The 14,047-nt window shown below is 45.5% G+C and overlaps 1 protein-coding gene across 2 annotated transcripts in view; it reads left to right on the forward strand.

The window, feature by feature from the left end:
- Nucleotides 1-14,047, forward strand: part of TBXAS1 (thromboxane A synthase 1) — a 173,667-nt gene that overhangs the window by 78,884 nt on the left and 80,736 nt on the right. For both annotated transcript variants that reach the window (XM_019959171.2, XM_019959172.2), the window contains exons 4-5: nt 634-730; nt 12,628-12,744. In XM_019959171.2, the coding sequence (XP_019814730.2) occupies nt 634-730; nt 12,628-12,744 (214 nt within the window). The remainder of the gene's footprint in view (nt 1-633; nt 731-12,627; nt 12,745-14,047) is intronic.

The following is a 14,047-nucleotide window of genomic DNA, read 5'->3' on the forward strand; positions in this document are numbered from 1 at the left end:
CTCTGTGTCTTCGTCAGCGTCATAGCATCTCTTAAGCGCCTTCACGTGGAGGTATATAGACCCAGCTGTTCAGTCTTTCCCCAGCAGGCTTCATCGTCCCTGGATTCTCACAAAGGTTTGCCAATACACTTTAGGCTTTTTCCCAAGGATCAGTATATACAAGTCGCTGATCTTCTCTTGCTAGAATGCTTGTCTCCCCAATTTTGGAAAATAGGGACAACACTGACCTGTACCATTTTCCTTCTTGGTCTTACTACTGGATCCTATAAATTCTTTATTATTGTGTTTAAACTTACAGATCTGTCTTTCCCATCAAGGGGGTGAGTTTCCTGGGGCTAAACACTGTCTCTTATTCATCCCAGAGTCTCCAGGGACTGGTACCAGGTGGGATTCCATAAATGTTTGTGGAATGAAGTTTGGTGTTAGGTCATCAGAGCTCTGCTGTTCCTCATGCTTAGCACATGCATTTCCTCATCTTCTCCACACCTTTACTCCCTATTTATCTTTGATCCCTGATTCTAAGCCACTGAGAATTCTTTATGGAAAGGAGAAGAGAGCAGATAAATACAACATTTATCATTTTAAAGTAATTTTAAGTTAAACATTTTAAAGTAATTCTCTTCTTCCTCCCAGGTACTATCTTGGTCGTCTGATGTTTATTGTTATCTCTGAGCCAGACATGATTGAGCAGGTGTTGGTTGAGAAGTTCAGTAACTTTACCAACAGAATGGTATGTAATTTTCTTTCTGCATATGGATGGAGGGGGAATCCTTCTAAGATGCAAGGACCACACGTCACATCTAACAGGGACGTGATTGGGCCTCTTACAGGGTTTAGATCAGTTCAACTCAAAACTGAGCTCCCCAGTGAATTCGAGTTTTCAAAAGAGATGGACTGTTGCAAAAGAATAGCGTTTACATTTAAAAAATGCTTCAAGAAAGCGAAAACTCAAGAGAAGTGGTAGCTGATAAAAATGCTGAAACCGGGAGGGTTTTTAAAGCTGTGTTCAAAGCTAGAGGAATCCAGAGAGCATAGGTCAAGCGTTTGAGGAAGACCAAGGAAGGTTAATAAATATCAGAGGGAAAGTAACGTTTCAAGACTCCTGTGCTTACATCTTTCCCAGAGAGTATCAATGTCTTAAGATTGGAAAAGGAAGACAAGTAACATGATGAGGGAAATTCATCCCCAAGTAACAAGTCTCTAACCCACTAAAGGAGGTATATATTCCATCTTTTTTTTTTTTTTTGCAAAGTACATATCCTACTCTTTGTCTTTGATGAGAAAGCCCAAAGAATGGAAGAGATGACAGAAAATGGCACAGGTCAGGGCTGTCCATATTTTCAAAAAACGAGGAGATAAGGATTCTTATCAACAGCCTTCATGCTGATTTTCGGAAAATAGTCTAAAGTGAATGAATAAACAGTTGCTTGTGAGAATTTAGAGAATCTCTATGTGCCAATCTTTTTTTTTTTTTTGTCAAATTAAACTCATCTTCCATCCTTATAGGAATAGTATTCACTTATAGGAATGTATTCATTCCAATACATTCTTATAGGAATATATTCACTCTTTTGTTGGTTATTTTACCAACCCTTGCACACTTGTGATATATACCAGGCACTGCCTAGGTACCGATTAGAAAGAGATAGAAAACTCAGTATTGTCCTCGAGGAGCTCATAGTCTAATGACAGAGGCAGAGAGGAAGGAAACCAGGATAATATAGAATGGTGAGCATGGAAAACACTGCTCCACCCAGAATGGGAAAAGGGAAAGGCTTATTAGAGGTGAAGTGGCTGAGACTGTCTTCTTAAAGAAATTAGCAGTGCCCGCCTGCGTTCTGTACTGGTTGAGCTGTCCAGAGTGTTTATTTGCATTAAATTTCACAGAAACTTATGAGACTGGTACAGTTATCATCTGTATTTTACTGACAAAGAAATAAGACCCAGGTTATAGGAGGAAGACTAATAGAACCCATGTGCCGTCTCCCAATCCAAGTCCAGGGCTTTTCCTACTGCCACTACTGTTAACAGCTGCCTAGGTGATGTTTCTGGATTGTCAAGGTTTCACGCAGTAATTGGTTACTTGCCCCAAACACACTCACCTTCCAGTCCCAGAGCATCATGTCCAATTGCTATTAACAAGAGAATCCCCCACCTTTCCTACCCCTGTCCCAACCCTGGGTATTCTTCCAGGCTCTCCTCAAATTCTTTCTCCCCCATAAAACCTTCCCTACTTCAACTCTCATTTACTATTCCCCCTCTCTTAACTCTAACAGCATTGATCATCTGCATCAGTGGTACCCAACCTTTTTGGCACTGGGGGCTGGTTTCATGAAGGATAATTTTTTCAACAGGCTTGGTGTGGGGAATAGTTTCAGAATGATTCAAGCACATCACACTTATTGTGCACTTTATTTCTATTATTATTACATCAGCTCCACCTCAGATCATCAGGCATTAGATCCCAGAGGTTGGGCACCCCTGAACCACGTCACTCCCATTATTTTCACGGTCACTCCCACTGTGCCTTTGACTATTTGCTGTAAATGAATGCATGACTTTCACCCTAACTTGATTAACTTTAAGCTTATCCTTCTTTTTTATACCCCAGGGCCCAACCACATAATGACTCCTCAGTATCCAATATACCCTTGTTCAAACTGAATTGACTCTCCATCAACTTAACATTCTCCCCAGATGATTGAGGTAGTACTTGGAGATTCAATATATACTCTTCCTCTTGTAAGTCATTCACAAACATGTGAGAAGATCCATCAAGGATTAGATCTCTAGGAAATCCCAATGTTTATAGTTTTCCATCTGGGAATATACCTACTTATCTTCAGCTTAGTTTATGGTCTTTAAGCCAATCCCATATTCATGATAAAAACAATCCTTAGTGACTCAGTTTCTAGAAGACCATCTTTAGAGTGGGATTTTCTCATAGGTTTTGAAAGTCAAATTAAATTGGGCTCTGCGGTTACCTCTTATCCATATGCTTATGTATCTGCTCAAAGAACTCAAGGAGATTAGTGAGGCGTGATTTCTTCTTCCTGACACCATGCCGCCTCCCCTCTAATAAGCCATGTTCACTTGAGTGTTCAGCGATTCAGCTTTATTACACATTCATTCAGTAAACACTAAATGCTTACTCCATGCAAGCCTCTACCAAATGGTCCCTCGTGATACAGAAAAGACCTCCGCATATTAGTTTGATGCATTAAGTGAAAAGGAACTTACATAATGCATGGTTTTATGTTCCAACTCTGAGAACCCGTCTCTGCTCACAATCCAGGCTTGACTTACGTGTACGCATGACAGCCTGGTGGAGAGTGGCGGGGATGGGTTCACCTTTGAACTTGGATGTCGGCTGTAGGCATCCCATGAGGGACTAAATAGGACACATTTGGCTGGAGGTGGGGTGCCACCATGGGGAACTCCCTGACATAAGTCAGTACAGAGCATATATTTGAATTAAAAAACTGTTTAATGATACGTTTTTTTCCAGCTTAAGAACACGGGGCTGAACAAACTCTATGGGTTGGACCCAGGTTGGCAGCTAGTATTTCAAGTTTTCCAATTCACATTTTCAAGGCACTCAGTGGAATGCAACTGCTCTCTCCTGTTTTCCAATTGGACCCCTTGGGCCTCTCTTACGCTTTCAGCACTTCCTCAAGTTGCTTCCGGTTGGGTGCAACCACACTTTATCGTTAAACCCCAATCATTCTCTTTAACATATACAGAACCTCAGTTTTCCCAGCACTTCCGGTCTTGGTTATTTTTATGCAGATATTTTTACTTAGCTCCTTGTGGCTATCAGGTACTTGGTGAAGCCAGGGGGGCAGCTCTTTTCTTTTTTTTTTTTTAATCTGCAGAAACTGGAGCTGGGTCCATGTGACTCAGCAGAAATGGTCTTACCAGTAGTAGACCATTTCATTCCTGGCTTGTCAGGAAGGCTCAGGGTTGGGAAGCTGTGGGAAGGGTGATAAGAGGAAGGGGTGGGGGGTCTTTGGCCCACATGAGGTTGGTCTAGCTGGATGCAGATCCAGACTGGGGGAGCTTAACCACTAAAGCTACCACCTGGAGCTCTTGAGTTCTGGTCTGACCTGGCAAGCGGGTCAGGCAGCAGGCGTGCCCATTGCCCAGTTTTGTTATGTGTTTGTGGAGTGGACTGGAAGGTGGTGGTGGTCACACGTGTGCAGGGTGGGGGTGCCAACCCTCAGGTCCTCGCAGGCAACTTGGGGTCAACCATCCAGACACAGGTCCAGCCACACTGTTAACTCACATGTAAAACTACATGATGGAGTTGGTGAGTGGTTTTATCCAGGACCATAAAACCTGCTTCTGAGATGGCACTAGGGTAAAGAACCCACCTACCAATGCAGGAGACAAAAGAGATGTGGGTTTGATCCCTGGGTCGGGAAGATCCCCTGGAGGAGGGCATGGCAACCCACCCCAGTATATTTGCCTGGGAAATCCCATGGACAAAGGAGCCTGTTGGACTATGGTCCATAGGTTCACAAAGATTCGGACACCACTGAGCGACTTAGTACTTAGCACGCACATAAACCCCGGGCCTGATTCCCCGGAGGCAGCCCCTTCAAGGCTACCTTCTGATTCCCCAGAGGCAGCCCCTTCAAGGCTACCTTTGCCGTCTCACTGCAAGGACACGGGAATCTTAGAATGAGTTCGTGTGAAGCCACAAAGCCCCTGGCACCAGCAAAGAGTGCCAAAGTTCTGAGGCAAATGCGTCACTGCAGACCTTTATAACCCACTGCATCTGTAGTCAGGCCCCATCCCAGGAGCAGGAGCGTGTGGCTGGTTGCAGAGCTCAAGAGCGAGGCAAACTCCACCCAGCACTCCAGGTGGGTCAGGCCACCTGAGCTGGGCCCCCAGGGACCAGCCTGCTGCCACTCACTGAGGACGAAAGAGCCTCGGCCAGCTAGCCCCAAACATGTCCCCTCCACCTGCAGCCAGCACCTCTCTGCTGACAGCTTTGGAATCTTCACTCATCTAGAGTTTCTGGGCCTCTTTCTTTTAAATAAAACATTGAGTCAGAGAAAACATTCTGGTTTTCAAGTGGGTGCAGGAAGATTTAAGTTGTGAGGATGGTTTTGGTCCATAACAGGGAAGCTCTCATCACCAAGTCAAACATTGACTACTTTTTTCAGCTTTGCATTTCTCAAGAAGTGTCAGTTCACATGATGGATCCATAGCTCTGGGGACCATTCTTGCTTAAAGCCTAAACAGACTGCATAGAACCAGAAGCACAGGTGTGTGACCTAATTTGCCTGGCCCCTGTCCGTTTTGAGGCAGTTCTCATTGGGTTTTTAATATATAATTGAATTTATTTATTTTTAATTGAAGGATAATTGCTTTACAACCAACCAATTGTATTGGTTTCTGTCAAACATCAACATGAATCAGCCATAGGTGTACATATGTCCCCTCCCTCTTGAGCCTTCCTCCCACTTCCCTCCTCTCATTGGGTTTTTTGGTTTGTTTTAATATTTATTTATTTGACTGTGTTGGGTCTTAGTTGTGTCATGAGGGATCTTTCATTTCAGGGCACAATCTCAGTACTTGTGGTCCATGGGCTTAGTTGCCCCTTGGCATGTGGCATCTTCGTTCCTCACCAGGGATGGAACCTGAGTCCCCAGCATTGGAAGGTGGATTCTTAACCAGTGGACCACCAGGAAGTCCCAGGTCTTACTGTTTTATGTGAAACATTGTACTGTGCACAGGAAACCCTGCATCCTGAGCCAAGCGCGTCTCCTCCCGGGCTGCCCCACCCACAGGAAGCCCCCATGCGAGTGGCCACAGTGGGATGCCTGCAACCTGCAGGTCTCTCCTCTCACCAGCTTTTCCCATTTCTAAAAAAGCCAAAGCTGGGGAATTGCACTTGATGATCTCAAACATCTTGCAGGGCCCCGGGTGTTCCGTGAAGCCTCAGTAACGTAGTAGCAGTGCCAAGAGGTATTGACTGAACCCTCAGCTGTTCTATCAGTGCCTTGCAGAGCTTTGCTAAACTTCAAAATCTTGTTGAAAATAATTTTATATTTCTGTCTTACTAAACCTTTGGTTCACTAGGAAGCCATCTTTAAATTTTTAAAAGAGAAATAAGTAAAATCTTAGATTCATATCTTCCCTCTCTGACTTTTGTGGTGGCAGAAGTAAAAACAAATGTGTAGGGACTTCCCTGGTGGTCCAGTGGTTAAGAACCCACCTTCCAATGCAGGGGACATGGGTTCAGTCCCTGGTCAGGGAACTGAGATCCCACATGCTGTGGGGCAACTTAAGCCTGTGCATTGAAGACCCAGAGCAACCGAAAAATTTAAAAATGTGTAAACTAGGAGATTAATAGCTAGAATTCTGGGAAGAGATCAGGAAATAAGCCATAGAAGTAATTCTGGTCTCTCAGTGGTTGTGTTCCTGAACTTTCCTAGGCAGGGCTGCCATAACCCAGTTCTTGTCTTTGTTCAAATTAGAAGACTCCCCACCCTCTCACCTTTCATTGGCTGGTGCTGAGTTGGCAGAGGGAGCCCAAGTTGGGGTAAGCCCCACTTGTCCCCTGAACCTTAAATAAAATGTCCTGGGTCCCCTTGAGCCCTGGACATGCCACATCCCTTACTTGGAGGCCATGCTTTTGGTCTGGTCATAGTCTGAAACCGAGAGAAGGAAGACGGTGTGATGTTCATGACCATCTTCTACTGGCAAAGAGTGAAGGGACAAAAATTGTCTTGTGGAGATGCAACACTTTAAATACTTCAAAACACCAAAATTAACACCTGCTCAGTTGGCTCAGTTGCTCAGTCTTTGTACAGCCAGATAGCAGTAGTCATATGTTGAAAATAGTGTATGTTCTCACGCCTAGGATTGTGGGTTCCCCAGGTGACAGAATCCTAGGGTTTTCATTGACTGTAATAGACTGAGGGGCAGGGCACGGTGTTTCACACCCCTGGGGGTAGGAGAAAGATGGGCAGTAACCCTCTGCATCCTTATCTGTGCGAGGTTGTGTGAGGAAGACTATAACCACAGACCTGGCCTTTCTGCGATCATGGCATCCTTTCTGATAGCAATATTTCTGCAGCCTCCTTGACATTACTTAACACCAAGCAAATCAGCAACACTCTCAGCCTGACCACTGAAGCAGGACAGCATCTCTTGAGTCTTTAAATCACCTTGCTCTGTTTACCTGCTGCCTGCAGCTCCGTGTGGTCATGTGAGAACTGTGGACTGCCCTGCCAGGATATCACAGAGCTGATACAGGCCTTTCGTCAACTCTCTGGCATATTCCAGGACATAAGAAAACTATTTTTGGCTATGGCTTTATATCCCATTATGCCTTTTTCATGGTAACACACGTGCCCATTTACAGCAAATGTGCATTGCATGCATTTTGCAGCACTCTGGGAAGAGGCTGGTAGTTCTTACGTGGCTCCACTGGGCCAGTGGAGAAACACTGGTTTGGCCCATGATAAATCACCCCATGCATGCTTCTTCACTTCATGTGAGCACAGAATGCAGAGGAATCGGCTTGAATAATCTGCTCCTCAGGATTGTTTGATTCTTCAGTGTTTGAAGTTTATGCTTAGCTGGTCTGAGTTAGACTCTATTTTAGAGTCTTAACTGAGGAACTTCCTTGGTGGTCCATTGATTAAGAATCTGCCTTCCAAAGCAGGAAACCCAGGTCTGATCCCCGGTCAGGGAACTAGGATTCCACATGCCGAGGGGCAACTAAGCCCGAGCACCACAACTACTGAGCCCACGTGCTTTGGAGCCCATCTCCACAGCTAGAGAAAGCCCACACGCCCAGTGGAGACCCAGAGCAGCCACAACATTTTTTTTTTAAAAAGATCTTAATTGAAAAGACAGACACCTTCAACTGTCTGAGGGAAATTTAGCAAGGGAGCCATGAGGCCACTGCTGAACCACGCTGCTTGTCAGGACAGTTTCCTAACTATTATCCCCAAACTAATGAAATAATGTGAAAAGCACTTTGACTCTTATGAGATGCACAGTATTGGTTATAAACCACCCCTTTTATAAACCACCCCTTCTCCATATCCAAATCAGCTGTGAGCTCTTTGAGGACAAGGGTTCCATTCTTTGACTCAATAGTTTCAGAGCCACCACGGCACTGGCACATATTAATAGTAGGTTCTCAATAAATGTGCGCAGCTTAGCAGCATGGTAACCAACACGATTTCAGCTGAGGGTGAGGATGTCTCTCAGGTTCGGGGTTAGAGTAGGGTTTTCAAATGTTTCTGACTGTGACCTCCGGTAAGAAATGTATTTCACGTCAGGACACAACACTGAACGCTTTCTCTCTCACATACACACACTCACATACTCTCCCCAACATTCTCGCAGACACACCCATAAATATCCCGATCTTGAACAAAAATTCGGCAACAAAACCCTTCCCCTCGCTTCACAAAATGTCCCTCTAATATTTTCTACTCTGCCCCATTCCTTGTTTCTCTCTCTTTTCTTTTCAATGCTGGTTGCCATCCACAACATTCATTCATGACCAGTTACGGCCTGCAGTCCGGAAGCCCCTGACCAGAGTCTGAGTGGAGCCTGGTTCCCTTGGACCTCCCTTCTTCAGCTGGGTCTCCCCTTCCTGCCTCAGCACCCACAGTCTGGCCCCATCAGTTTTACCAGTCTCATTCCTGCAGGGCAAGCCCCCTGTGCCTTTCAAAGGCCTCGCTCAGTACATCTAATCAGTGATTATGTGTAGACAGGGCTGGGGGAGGGGGATGGATGGGGAGTTATTTGTGACACGGGTGTGGAGTTTCAGTTATGCAGGATGAAGTTCTGGGGATGGATGGGGCAATGGTTCCACAACAATGTGAATGTCTTTAATACCACTGAACTGTCCACTTAAAAATGGTTAAGATGGTAAATGTTACATTATGTGTATTTTGCCACAACTAAAAAATACATGTATTATATGTGTGTGTGTGTGTGTGTGTGTGTGTGTGTGTGTGTGTGTAAACAAGCAAACTGGCTTCCCTGGTGGCTCAGACAGTAAAGAATCTGCCTGCAGTGAAGGAGAGCCAGGTTCTATCCCTGGGTGGGGAAGATCCCTTGGAGAAGCGAATGGCTACTCACTCCAGTATTCTTGTCTGGAGAATCCCATGGACAGAGGAGCCTGGTGGGCTATAGTCCATGGGGTTGCAGAGTCAGACGCAACTGAGCAACTTGCACTTTGAAACAAACTAATTTTAAAATAGCTGAAGTGGTTTAGAGAAGGAACTTATGGTTCCCAGGGGGAAAGGATGGGAGGAAGGGGGATAGTTAGGGAGTTTGGGAAGGTCTTGTACACACTGCTGTATTTTAGATGGATAAGCAACAAGGACCTACTGGATAGCACCTGGAACTCTGCTCAATGTCATGTGGCAGCCTGATGGGAGGGGAGTTTGGGAGAGAATGGACACATGTATATGTTTAAACTATATTTGGTGTGGTCATCAGGAGGTTAAGTCCTTGAGGTTGAGAAAGTTCTTAAAAGTCATTTAGACAACCCACTCTACCCGGTGTGACCCTGTGGACTGTAGCCTGTCAGGATCCTCCATCCGTGGGATTTTCCAGGCAAGAATACTAGAGTGGGTTGCCATTTCCTCCTCCAGGGGATCTTCCTGACCCAGGGATCGAACCCAAGTCTCCTGCATTGCAGGCAGACTCTTTACTGTCTGAGCCAGCAGGGAAGCCCATATTTTAAATGGATAACCAACAAGGACCTACTGTATAGCACCAGGAACTCTGCTCAAGGTCATGTGGCAGCCTGGATAGGAGGGGAGTTTGGGGAAGAATGGATACATGTATACCTTTAAACTATATATATCTGGTGTGGTCATCTGGAGGTTAAGTCCTCAGGGCTGAGAGAGTTCTTAAAAGTCATTTATACTCTCCGCTCCACCCTGGCCACTCAAACCTCCCGTGCAGAATTTCCAAGAAGTAGGATACAGTCTCCAGTAACAGGGCTCACCACTCAAGGCAGGTTATTTTTATCTTCGAACCTTCTGACTTTGTTGGGAAGTTCTTTAGATGAGCTGGAATTTTCCCCACAGCTCCCACTATTGACCCCAATTCTATCACCCAGGGTCAAAAAACAAGCCAAGTTTCCTCTTCCATGTAATATACATTCAAGAAATAGCGTTTGAGCACAGATTAAGGGCCATGATCTGATCTCCCAAGCTTTCCAGCTATTCATTCCTAGATCTGTCAGCTTGTCCCCTCACCATCCGACCACTCTTTTGGAATGACCAATTGGCTGTTTCCCTCTTCCATATCATATCTAGAAATGAAACCATTACTCTAACCAATGCCCCTGAAATCCTCCATCAATGAAGGAAGAATTCTAATAGAAACTGTAGGCCCAGGGGACAGTATTGTCGTGGCAGGCGGATAAGGGAGAACAATGCTGACATATTGCATGGGGACTGGATTTCCCCTCTAAGCGCAAGATAAAAATTTTCATGGAGACAATCCTTAGGTCTGAAGGACAGACATGAAATCCAATCAGCCTTGGCTCATCTCCAATTTACCCTGTTTCATCAGAACCCCATAAACTACCACCCAACTTTCCTCGAAGTGAAATGCTGTATCACATGTAGCATAGCACAGGACTGGCATTTGCCAACATATAAATACACATAATGTACAATTTTCTCCTTTGACTCTGGAACCTAAACAAATGGGTTATGTTCTAAAAATTCCATAAAACCACAATTCTGTATAGTGACCACGGTACTCCTAAAGAATTTTATTCTAAATATAGAGAGGTATTCCTCTGCAGAAAAATATCCCAGCAACTTGGTTCTATTTAATAACATATAATTAAGTTCCTCCAGATACTTTGCAGTTATGTTTTATAGCTTATTTTGAGTGTTCATATTTTATCAGAAAATTATAATTTTCTTCTAAATAGGAGTTCTTACAAGGCTTTTGAGTTATGGTGGCTGGCTTCATGTTTCAACTATAATTAAAATAGTGAAAAGAAATAGCAAAACCGTACATCACATGTGTGGTTCTGAAGAAAGCTTGGTCCTCCGGTCCCCCTACTTCCCCTCACCCTGCAGCCCTAGGGCTAGGGGTGCTCTTAACAGCTGTGGAGGCCCCCTAGTTTTGACCACTTGGTCAGAGTGGCTGGTTTTAGGAAGGAAGAAAATGGCGTGGGAAGAAGGGATGATGAGAAGGGATTTCCCTGGTGGTCCAGTGGTTAAGAATCCACTGTGCAATGCAAGGGGTATGGGTTCGATCCCTGATCGGGGAACTAGGATCCCACATGCTATGGAGCATCTAAGCCAGCACACCACAACTAGAGAATTCGTGCACTGCAACTAAGACTGGACACAGCCAAATAAATTAAATATATATATATATATATATATATATATTTTTTTTTTTTTAAAGGGATGAGAAGACCTCATTCTTGGCATGCTTCCAGATTCAGCAGGACTATCTCCTCCTCAGAGAAGCCTTCCTGGCCATTTAATCCCCTATCATTTTCTCACCTTGCTGCCCCCACTCCATTCCCTTGATAAGGGGCTTCCCTGGTAGCTCAGTTGGTAAAGAATCCACCTGCAATGCAGGAAACCCTGGTTCGATTCCTGGGTCAGGAAGATCCCTGGAGAAGGGATAGGCTACCGACTCCAGTATTCTCGGGCTTCCCTGGTGAACAGATGGTAAAGAATCCACCAGCAATATGGGAGACCTGGGTTGGAAAGATCCCCTGGAAGAGGGCAAGGCAACCCACTCCAGAATTCACCTGGAGAAACCCCATGGACAGAGGAGCCTGGTGGGCTACAGTCCATGGGGTCACAAAGAGTTGGACACGACTGAGCAACTAAGGACATCACCCCCTTCATAACATATCCTTTCCCTTGAACTATAATGATAGCTATCTGTTGGTTTAGGAGCCGTCTGCTTCCCCACTAGACTACCAACTCGGTGAGAGTCAATGCAATGTCTTCCTTATTTAGCACTGTAGAGGCAACTTCTCACATAGACATTCAACAAACATTTGCTGAATGAGAACAATGAATGAATGAATGAGGGAAAGCACACACAAGCATGGTGACAGGCCCTCTCTTGGAAGCAGCTCCATTGACACATGCTTCTTAAGGACTCTCTTTCTTCCCTTCCCCTCTCCCACCCACATTCCAAGGACCCAGACATCTGGCCCAACCTAACCAATCTAGCCACACAAAACCCCTTGCCACATAGTTCAGACATGACACTCAATCCCAGGAAAGACCAGCCCACCTCCAAGAAGCCTGCTGCTGGGTCTTCAGGGAGTGTTCACTCAGGAAGGGGCTACGGAACACACAGAAGCCACTGAGTTGTCTAGGGTGATGACCACAGAGTAACGAGGTAGAACGGGGCCAGAGGAGCCTCCCCGTCTGCTCAGAGGAGCCTCCCTGTCTGCTCCCAGGGGGCCTCAGCCATGGATCTTGAGATCACTGTCCATGAGACTTTATATTCCTCATACTCTTGCAAGAGAAATCTAAATGTTGGTCATGGGTGACTTTAACCAGAGTGTTTATTGTGGACTCTGTGACCACTGAGCTGGCTTGGGCATCCTGGAGTCCTAACTCTCTGCTTGTCTCTTTCCAAAAGGCAACGGGTTTGGAGCCCAAACCAGTGGCCGACAGTGTCCTGTTCTTACGTGACAAAAGATGGGAAGAGGTCAGAAGTGTCCTGACTGTGGCTTTCAGTCCTGAAAAACTGAGTGAGGTAAGACACAAGAAATGCAGAGTATCTTCTGTAAGGAGCAGGTTTCCTCTCTACAGATTGTGAGGAGAGGGGGTTCACTTTGCATCACTTGTCCAATGTCCTGCCCGCTGTGCCCTTCAATCCTGTTATCCAGAAAGCTCATGAAACTGTCCTGGAGAGTCCTCCCTTTCTCCAACCTATCACAGCCCCAGTTGCCATGAATCTGTAGTGAGTCAGCACGCACACAGGGCTCTCCTGCTGAGTCCCAAGCTCTGGCCAGGGCACTTTGAGGGCACCCAGGAGAAAACTGGAGGGGCTCTCCCCAGACTTTCCTGTATAACAGATCACCTGGAGAGCTTGTTAAAATGCAGATTCTGATTCAGTAGGTCTGGGGTGAACCCTGAGATTCTGCATCTCTAACAAGCTCCCCGGTGATGTACATGCTTCTGAACAGTGAACCACACTTTACATGTTGTTGTTCAGTCTCTCAGTCATGTCCATCTCTTTGCAACCCCACTCACTGCAGCTCACCAGGGTTCCCTGTCCTTCACCATCTCCCAGAGTTAGCTCAAACTCATGTCCTTTGAGTCGATGATGTCATCCAACCATCTCATCCTCTGTTGTCCCCTTCTCCTGTCTTCAGTCTTTATATAGTAAGGAACTAGAGAACATCCTGAAACAAAGGAGAGCTTTGAGTCAAGTCTGAAATAGGGAAGAAATGGCCAGGGATTATTAGGGAGGGGTATGAGAATGGCCTTGGCAGACCTCCAGGCAGCCAGGCACACCCAGGCTAATCTTCATGGCCAAGTCAGAGGGAAGAGTCTCATTTACAAGATGCTATTAAACCCGGGGCTCCCTCCTTCCCCCAACCAGGGATCCACCCTTCCCTACCAGTTGTACAAATAAAACCTACTGTTTGTCCTGCTTCCAGGCCAAGTACTCTCACTTGATCCTCACTGAAGGCACCTCAACTGCTGGTCTGACTTTGATGTCTATTCTGAATTCTGCAACAGCTCAGGACTGAGTCCTTGAGCCCTTCTGAAGAGAAATGGCTAAGGGGCTGCTATGGTTTTTCCAGTAGTCTTGTATGGATGTGAGAGTTGGACCATAAAAAAGGCTAATCAGTGAAGAATTGATGCTTTCAAACAGTGGTGTTGGAGAAGACTCTTGAGTATCCCTTGAAGGAGATCAAACCAGTCAATCCTAAAGGAATCAACTCTGAATATTCATTGGAAGGACTGATGCTGAAGCTGAAGCTCCAGCACTTTGGCCACCTGATATGAAGGGCTGATTTATTGGAAAAGACCCAGATGCTGAGAAAGAT

This window comes from Bos indicus, chromosome 4 (genome assembly GCF_029378745.1).
Source record: "Bos indicus isolate NIAB-ARS_2022 breed Sahiwal x Tharparkar chromosome 4, NIAB-ARS_B.indTharparkar_mat_pri_1.0, whole genome shotgun sequence".
NCBI lineage: Eukaryota > Metazoa > Chordata > Mammalia > Artiodactyla > Bovidae > Bos > Bos indicus.